This window comes from Colius striatus, chromosome 1, assembly GCF_028858725.1.
Source record: "Colius striatus isolate bColStr4 chromosome 1, bColStr4.1.hap1, whole genome shotgun sequence".
Lineage (NCBI taxonomy): Eukaryota > Metazoa > Chordata > Aves > Coliiformes > Coliidae > Colius > Colius striatus.
This window is the reverse complement of record NC_084759.1, coordinates 42,735,241-42,744,582: the sequence shown is the minus strand read 5'-3', so window position 1 is coordinate 42,744,582 and position 9,342 is coordinate 42,735,241. Positions and strand designations below refer to the sequence as shown.

Sequence of the window (9,342 nt, the reverse complement as noted above, 5' to 3'; positions counted from 1 at the left end):
AAGCAATTTAATACAAGCTAATGAAATAACTCAGGGTTTCTTTTCAGACATTTTATTGGAAAATGAAATAGAAGCCTACATGGAAATACTTGACATCAATTAGGAAAACCCAGCCTGGCTCAGAGTCCATCACTTCAGGCTGTGGGGTACCAGTCAGGCAGCTCTGGCAGCATTACAGACCGCAGACTGCTGAGTTTTCTTCCTTCTCCATTCTTCACCCCCAGGTGATTTCCATGCCCAAATGATTCTCAAGGACAGGGCAGCAGGACTGGGCTCTAGCTGCAAGAAATGCCATGGCTGTCCCTGACTTTTCCCACAGTTTAGCTGCAGTTTACACTGAGAGAGAGGAAATCATGGAGAAGGGAGTATAAAATTTATTGATGCCTAGGAGGGCAAGAAACTTTGACCTGTGACAAAAAATTTTTGTTCTCTCAGTATATTTCAGAGCTGATGATGAGGACTGTGGGGTCTCAGAATTTATTGGGGCTGAGGCAATTGTTCATAGTCTGATGCTTTCTACCACGAAAGAAGGCTGAAAACTAGACAGTGTAGAGGAGCATCTGCATCATCTCCGTTAGGTATGTTTCTTAACCAAGAGACACAGCTGCACATTCCCTAATTTGGGTTTCTATTCTGAATATCTCTCAGGGAAGCAACCTTCTTCCTTTAGCAGCAGTGAGGACTCCAGGCTCCCAGAGATCTGTGTAAACAACCAGTGTGGATATCCTTCCACAATCTGTATTTGAAGAATAAGGTCTTCACACCCAAGAGCTCTCACCTGTAGTCCACAGTGCCGTTACTTACCAGAATATCGAAAACCAAATGAAATACCTTTACCAGTCAACAGGTAAAGACACAGGAGACAATTTAACCAAATACCAAAAGCCAAGGCCAAGTCACAAAGGTGGCTTAAAATTGAAGCTTGGCAACTTTGGGTTGATGAGACATTTTAGGGGGTTTTTTAGGTAGAATTTGAAAATGTTTGGCACTTTGTACTTCAGTATTTATTAGCACAGAGTTCCTTGATGTGAGGCAGAACCCTTCTGTTCAGAGGAAATAAGAGTAAACCAAAGCAATCAGGAGATAGGTGAAGTTAGAAGCAGAAGTTACAGGAGGTTCACACAGGGGAGGTTCTCCTACACTGAAACAGCAAGATCTTCTCTCGCTGCCCCCAGTTATCACAGCCATGATGTCTCTCCCCTAGCTGCTAGCTCTCCTGTCCATCCCTGAGAGGAAGAAGCACCCTAAGATGCTTTGGCACCCTTACTGTGGCTCCTCATGGTGCCACATACAAGCTGAAAGTCAGAGCCTCACCACGCCAATACACCTCCCAACTGTCCTCTGCCTCGGTTTTATCCACAAAACACTCCCCCAAATTCCTCTGAGCCACATTCCATATGTTCCTCCTGCTTCCAAGCATGTGGATATAGAAGGGTACCTAACTGGGCATGAAAGGTTTTGGGGAAGCCACTGACCAAAGCAATTGGGGAGCCACATAGCACCCATTCCAACCGTGTTTTCAGAAGGAGCAGAATCTAATCCTAAATATTTTCAGCACCTCATTTCTAGACACAGCAGTTTTGGGGAATTTCCAGGTCTTCCAGTTGTCATGCTTGAGAGATGAGCACAGGGGACAAAAGAATCAGTCTCACCACTTGTGTTAAATGCTCAAGGGAAAAAGAACGCAGGGCTCGATGGGAGGACTACACACTAAATTCGATGTGTACTGTAAAGAGAAAAGCAAGCACTACAGTTTTTGAACATATTTAGGTGGACTTCTTAATCCTCTCAAAAAAATATTTTCCCAAGATGAAATTCAAACAATTTTATACTTCAGCAAATCACTTTAGACACATTTAACAGGACAGAAAGAAAAAAAACCCCAACTTCCAATAAATGCAACATCAGAAATTTTATTTACAAATATACTGTAATTCAACAACCATTCTCCACTCAGTTTGTGAAGGAAAAAGTGATAGTTACATGTTCCAAATGGGAAAAGAGAGCTCTTCCCCTTAAACGGATTCCACAGAATATTATGCCAACACCATTGAGCAAACTGATTATTCTTTGTATTTAAGTTTCAAAAAAGCACATAATTTTAGAAACCAGCATATGGAAAGCAAACACATTTGTGTGCATTTAAATGCAGCTTCATATTAACCTAGAGAATTCACTTTCAATATATGTCAAAAATAAAGACAGCAATTGCAAATATATATTTATATTAGCTATTTCTCTAACGCTCACTTCAAGAGCTTAGAAACAAAATACCCTCTTCGTATACCATTGGAAAGTCAACTAGTTGATTGTAAGCCTCAAAAATATTTTGAAGTTATTACCGAAAATATACTTATTCTCCCCTTGTGCTCTCTGGACTTGAAACTGAAAAAGTGAATGCATTTTTCCCAGATATTTCCTTACTGCAATTACTTTCTTATAAATAAAAATAGTTATATGAAGAATACAATGCATTGCTATGAAGACTAGACAAGCGAGAGTTAACTCTTAGAAAAAACACACATACACATAATATATATATTTATAGATCTACATCAGCAGCAATCACCTCTTCTTTTATCTCCAACAGTGGTTTCATGTCTTCATTTGCTTCACATGGAGGTTGGTTGTCCAGCTGTTAAAGAGAGTCAGAAGAAACTATTAATTAAAGTCTACCTACCAAGGAACCTTAGCTACAAATGTAAAAATATCCGAATTTGAATAAAAGCCAGATAATGGTACTTCCAACACCTATTGAAATTGGTAACACAAACTAAAGTATATATTTTGAATCTAGCAATCCAAATTTAATGAACAATTCAAGTTTGAGTTTAATCCAGTCATAGCACTGCAAATATTTCAGACCAAGTAATATTCCACAGAACATGCACGTTACCAAGTTAAGAACTATTTTTAGTATTAGCATAGAGACAAGGTGACAGTTTTTCTAAATTTACCCTTCAGTAATAAAAATAAAAGTTGCTAAATTACTGTGACATTATTAACAAATAACTTTTTTTATTCTCTCTGCATATATTTGTGAGCATCTGCCAGTACACCGGTGTTTCGCCACAGTGTTCCAAGTTTAAACCACAAAATTAACATAGAAATGTGCAGAAGTGTCACACCATAAAATTACACTGTGAATATTAATTAGCCTACTGTTTATAAAACCTTTTAGCCAATATGTTCACGTTACAAGCTAATGAATAATTAGCCAGGCTGATGTCAAACGCCAACTGCAAAGTACTCTGCATTGCACACCAGTCCTGTGCTGTCAGTATATTTTCATTGCAGTAATCACATAGTTGGCTTTTGTATTATTCAAACAGCTAATTTAAATTACTAATCACTAATCTCAATACTTTATTCTGTACATACAAATTCTTACAATTCCTGATTTACTCGTATCTCAAACAATTATGTTTCAAGGTGCCCACTGGCCCAAGTAGATGCAGTCTGAAGGGAAGGGAATATAACTGTTTTCTCACAGATCAACTCTGTTTCTGAAAGGCACTGCTGCGATTTTATGGGCTGTAATGTCAAAAAGAGACTAAATAGCAACTCATCTATGATAAAATTTTTGGTTACTTTCATCAGCAAATTCCTGAATGTTGTCTTGGCAGGGTATTATTTTGTTCAGACTCATTCAACTCATCCAAGCAATTCAGACCCACAAAGAAAAGATTAAAACACATGAGTAGGTCCTGGGGTGAATCTCCCACACATTTGGGTGCTTAGAATAGCAATATAGTTGCTTTGGTGTAGTCTCATAATCAAGGAGATAAATTCTCTGAACATTAACACAGAGAGATATGACCCAGTGCTCTGGATCACCTCCAGGTGGAAGGGGGTGATGTTCTTCCTCCTTCTGCTGATGGTGGTGGCATCCTTGCACCGAACATCAGCCTCCATTAATGCACTGTTAACATCAAGGAAATGTGTGGGGTTTTCTGGGTTTAGCTCAGGCATCACGTAATCATTTCTGTGATGTGGGCAGGTTTTCCTCTTCTTGGAAGGCAAAATGAGCCTGAAAACAGCAACAGCATCAGATGCAGAGCTTCTCTTTTTTTCTGAGCTAGGCTTCCCAGCTAGCAGATGCCCAAGTGGTGCTCAAGTATTGCAGCATGAGTATCCTGTTCCCTTCACTGCCTTCTGGTCCACCATAGGAAAAATGTGCCAGGTTTAAGAAGAAACACAGACACATTTCCCAGGAATTCAGTCAGAAATATTTTCCCTTAGCTGAATTTTATCATTCTAGAGAATTCTACATTAGCTACATAAAAGTACATACAAAACATCCGAGACATCAAAATTAGGAGGTTGTCTACCATCAGCTATGACAGCATTAAAAAAACCCCCAAACAACACCTCAACATTATTATTCAAAGCCTTAACATCATGCTCCAGCAAATCATAATTCTGCAAACCATAATAAAGGAAAAAAAATATACTGCACCTTTTAATTAAGATCTGTAAGTAAATCAATTCCTCCTGAACTTGTACCTAAATGAATAACCAATCACAGACCTATAATTCAAATCATAATAGCATCGCGAAAAGAAACCAGCATTTGTGCCACCTGCACAGGATAAACTAACAGCTTTCCAGGTATGCATTAGGACTGAATTAAATACATATTCAGATTACTTTTTAAAAAAGATGTTAGACAATTTTTCAAAAAGACTTCTCTGTTACCAGGACAAGCCTGCTCAGCAGCTGACAACTCCTTGGCACTGCTTTCTCAGATCCCTGAAGAAAGCAGGATGACTACACCACATTGTCTACTTGGAGCAGTTTAATAACAAGGTGGTAAATTCAGCTACTAGCAAGTCAAAAGTAAGGAATAACTATCTTACAAAAGACAGAAACTGGCAAGCAAACCTTGCTGAACCTAATGTACCCACTGAAAGCTAAACTTGAAAGCTATCAAGTGGCTCAGCTATGCAAACACTCAAGGTTGTACAGCACAGAGAACAATGGTCATGCACACTGCAGCTGGACTGGCTTACTTTTAAATCTGATATAGCAGTCGTTGCAGAAGAGTTTGTTGTTTCGGATCCTAACTTCGGCTCCGGAGCGGGATCCTCCAAGGTCGCATCCACAGGCAACACACTGTGTAACAGATGAATAATTACCAACTCCTTACAAAATACTAAGAAACAAAAATGCTGTTCAAAAGCAGCTTGGATTAAGCTCAGCAAAGCTTGAACCATAAACCCACAATCACTAGAAGCAAGTATATAACAATTAGTAGACCAAAATGCAACCAACCCCTAGAAAGTATTTTAAGGCGACAACTGGACAGTGAGTAGCAGAGATACATCAACATAAAGCAGATGGTTTTTAAAGATTAATTCATTAAACTTATTTTGCACTTTTGTTTCTCTGAAAATGAAAATTGGCTCAACATGAAAACAATATTATTCCCTAGATGGCAACAAGAATTTTGGCACAGAACACCTGGGTGTGCTACTTGCAGATTTCCATGTGGCACTAGAACATTTCTGGTGTCCTCAGCCCTTTGGCATTCAAAGCAGCAAATACTGAAGCACTCTCAATTTCCTGGGTTTACATCATAAAAACAAGCTCTTATTTGGAGAGAAGGGGCCCATTTCATTTTCCTTGAATAAACACATGAATAATAGTCTTGATAGTTTTCATGCTAACATTAAACTATTTAACTATGGTGGCTGAACACGTCTTTGCTGTGAATATGAACCACTTCTGGAAGGAATGTAACTCAAAACATGATACCCTCCCCTTGCTGGATTTATGAAGCAAAGTATTTGGCTGACTATGGAAGGATAGATAGTTCGCCTGCTTGAACGAGTAATGAATCTTTTGGATGGCAGTCTGTTCCACAGCTCATTAATCTCCAGAAATTTGAAAAACAGAAATTTGGGATTTGCTTATGTAGGTTAGGAGCTACAGGTGAACTCCCTTGCACAGAATACATGTTCTTCAGAAAGGGAATGATGACCGGTTCCCATGGATTACTCTCATCCCTCCTGCTCAGGCTAGCAGGACCAGGGAGAGCTTTGAGTCAATCCCTTGTCATTTTCAGGTGATATTGGAGCTGGGCATGGAAGACAAGTATTCTGAATGAGACACAGAAGTCTCTTTCTTAAAGTCATGGAAGGTTCAACAGCACTTCCAAATCAGAATCTAGTTTCTCATCTGGTCCCAGGGTAGGGGAACTAGAAGTGCTTTTACATCTTCTGCAGGCAGGCATTTATTCTTTAGCTCTGTGTACGCCCTAAGCTGACTGGAAATCACGTAGCTCTGCCTCACTGCTAAGCATGAGCTAATATACCTAGTCTCTGACCAGGCCTAAGTAGCACTAAGCATAGTTTCTGGTTTGGTGCTGGGTTTTATCCTGCCAGGGTGAATGCTGCCAACATGCTTTTGCCTGGAAAAAAACACATGAACACTGCCTACTAGGATTAGAAGTGATGGGTTATCTTTTATTATTTGATTGCCAGTGTCCAGGCTGAGATTTTTAAAAATTTATTTTTATTTTCATTCTTTTTTCACAGAATCACAGAATGGTTGGAAGGGATCTTTAGAGATCATCTAGTCCAACCCCCCTGCAGAAGCAGGTTCACCTAGATCAGGTCACATAGGAACATGTCCAGGCGGGTCTTGAAGACCTCCAAGGAAGGAGACACCACAAGCCCCCTGGGCAGCCTGTGCCACTGCTCCATCACAGTAAAGGATCTTTTTTAAGGATCTTGGTTCATCTGGGAGAAGTGGCACCTTCTGATTTTTTGCTGCCTATTCAAAGAAGGAAGAAATTTGATCTCACAGACAATGTGTCCATCTTACTTGTCAAAGTCCTTCCTGTTAGATCTGGCATTTAAGAAATTTAAGAGCTGAGTGCTAAATGCCTGCAGATAAGGACTGCCTCATGGAAATATGCATGCACCACGCTGTCAAGAATAGAAGGCAAAGCAGGTGATTAGTAGAGCCCCTGTGAGCATAACACTGAGTAGCCATGCGTGCTCCTGATTAGTTCCTGTTCCTTCACGATGTGACTCCCAGCTCTCACCTTAAAGCAATGTAAATGATAACAAAGACCAAGAGACTCAATGATCATGGCTGCTCCTTTGCCCAGAACGTTATTACAGTATGAACAGATTTTCTTCCCACTGACTGACCTAAATGTAGAATGAAAAACCTTAAAACCAGCTTGAAAAGGTTTAAAAGACAAAAGAAAAGTTATCAAAGACTTTGAGACTAAAAAACACACTGGTAAGAAGTGGACTGATAGACTGCTTGGGGAAAATAAACTGAAAAATTAATATTATTTACAGTAGATTGGAAAGCTGAAGTGTTGTATTTTAGATCAGCATTACAAAGGAATAAATGAAGAAATCCCATCACATTCTTGGAAGATATTTCATTGTACAAAATGCCTTTGACAAATAAAAGAAGTATATTGTTAAGTTTGGAGAGTAAGAACACAGGTTCTGTGCTCCTGTTGTATTTTTTATTTGTGGGGGATTATCCCAAGGGCTGAGTTTTAGCAAGCACCATTCCCAAGTCGTAGCATCTGCACTTTGTTAGGTAGCAGAAGGCTAGTCCTGGCCATATAATATTGTGTTAACCTTTTGAACGTAAGCCATACAGAGGTCAGTTTCCACAGATCTACCAAACTGCTAGCAAATGGAAGTGAGAATAAGATAAGCAAACATGGTTAAGAGGGTAATTTTCTTACGTTATTAAGAATGTAGGAGCCTAGCTTTAAGGGACCAAAAAAAATCCAACAAAAAAGGTCAATTTAGCACAAAGTGCTGAGATTGTAAGATCTAGAGAAGTAGTTTTCACACTGTTGTTATATATAATACACGAATAGCACGGGGATGATTCTCTATAGTCTTATCCCAAGGTATTACTAAAATGTTTCAAGAAAACAGCAGAGTTATGTATTCTACCACAACCAAATTCCATTTTTCCTTTAAAATATGTCGTAATTCTTGCTTTCTCCTCCTAGATTAAAACCAATATCCTACTCTGTAATTCTCCAAGGTGTATTCTCTTATGAGAATTCCTGAGTGCTCCTTGAGATGATATTGACCATATGCCAGCAAAAGGGGAGACCAAGACGACGGACATGAAGTGTGGGTTTCAGGAATCTTTTGTTAAAACAAACCTAAGAAAATAAGCCATCAGGAATGCCATCTGGAGTAGGCTTTTACTCATCGTTTTGGTAACCAACACACAGCTTGGAAACCAGAGATTTATTATTTCAGTTCCTTTGTTATTTTAACCGATGTCAAGCAGCGATGACAAACCTGAGGAATTTTCTGAATGACTGGAGCAGGGAGGTAATATCAGCCCATATTCCCACTGTCGCATCCAGACAAAAAAAATCAGGTACTTTTCAGACTTGTTCATCGATATAGTTGCAAGAACACTCCTGTAGATCACCATATACACAAAGTTCCCTCTTTATAAGGGCCTGACATTTGTACCTTTTCAGCAGAAAGGCACTTGCTCACCTGCTCCGTGTCTGGGGCCCTGGCTGGGAAGCAGAGAGAGGAGACTGAGCCCGGGGGGCTGTCTGGGACACAGAGGGGGCCCTCACAGAGGCGGCTGCAGGAGGTGCTTTGCTGGAGGAAGGAGTGCACATGTAGGCTCGGTTGGAAGTCGATACCGGGCGACTGAAATCTTGACTAGAGGACAGAGATGAAGAGGAGGCAGACTGGCTCAGCCATGAGTGGTGTCTCCATGAGCTTGTTCTTGAAGAATCAAGATTGTCCAAAGACTCGCCTCTGTAAGAGAGGTACACATGCAAATGTAAATGCCAGCACAATTGGAGCAGAAGAGTTATATTCTGGTGTATTTTTTAACCAACAAACCATTACTCTATAATTTTTAAGACTTTCTAATACAAATATGCTTGTCTGCTCACTCTGAGCAATATTCTTCACATAGTGGTTAAAAATATTTGACAAGCAAATCACCCTCTGTGTCCAGCCCTAGTCTCATGAGAAAATGCAGGTGGGGCAAAAGAGGTGTCACTTAAGTACTGCAGAATAAAAGCAAAACATTCTTCACCTCAGCCTTATCAGGGTGAAACGTATCGAAATCCACTGTACGACAACGCACCTCAGATACCAGGTTTGTTTTTGTTTTCTCCAAGGGATACCAGAACAAAAATACCAATCCACCCAGACTGGATAGCATCGGCCAGATACAAGGTGTTGGCCCAATAGCTAAACACTCTCCTGACCGATAATTTGGCTGTTTCCTAAGTGACAAATCTAACATCCATGCAATACTCAAAGCGAGAAATAAACTCCCACCTTTCTGACATATTTCTAAGTAAAAAAAAAC

At 39.9% G+C, this 9,342-nt stretch overlaps 1 protein-coding gene across 6 annotated transcripts in view; it reads right to left on the bottom strand.

Annotated features, from left to right (window-relative positions):
• Nucleotides 1-1,887: 1,887 nt before the first annotated feature.
• LMO7 (LIM domain 7) overlaps nucleotides 1,888-9,342 on the bottom strand; it is a 133,490-nt gene continuing 126,035 nt past the window's right edge. For all 6 annotated transcript variants that reach the window (XM_061995618.1, XM_061995578.1, XM_061995594.1 and 3 more), the window contains 4 exons: nucleotides 8,505-8,777; nucleotides 7,052-7,160; nucleotides 5,013-5,115; nucleotides 1,888-2,635 (listed from right to left, as the gene is read on the bottom strand). In XM_061995618.1, the coding sequence (XP_061851602.1) occupies nucleotides 2,613-2,635; nucleotides 5,013-5,115; nucleotides 7,052-7,160; nucleotides 8,505-8,777 (508 nt within the window). In that variant the 3' untranslated portion in view covers nucleotides 1,888-2,612. The remainder of the gene's footprint in view (nucleotides 2,636-5,012; nucleotides 5,116-7,051; nucleotides 7,161-8,504; nucleotides 8,778-9,342) is intronic.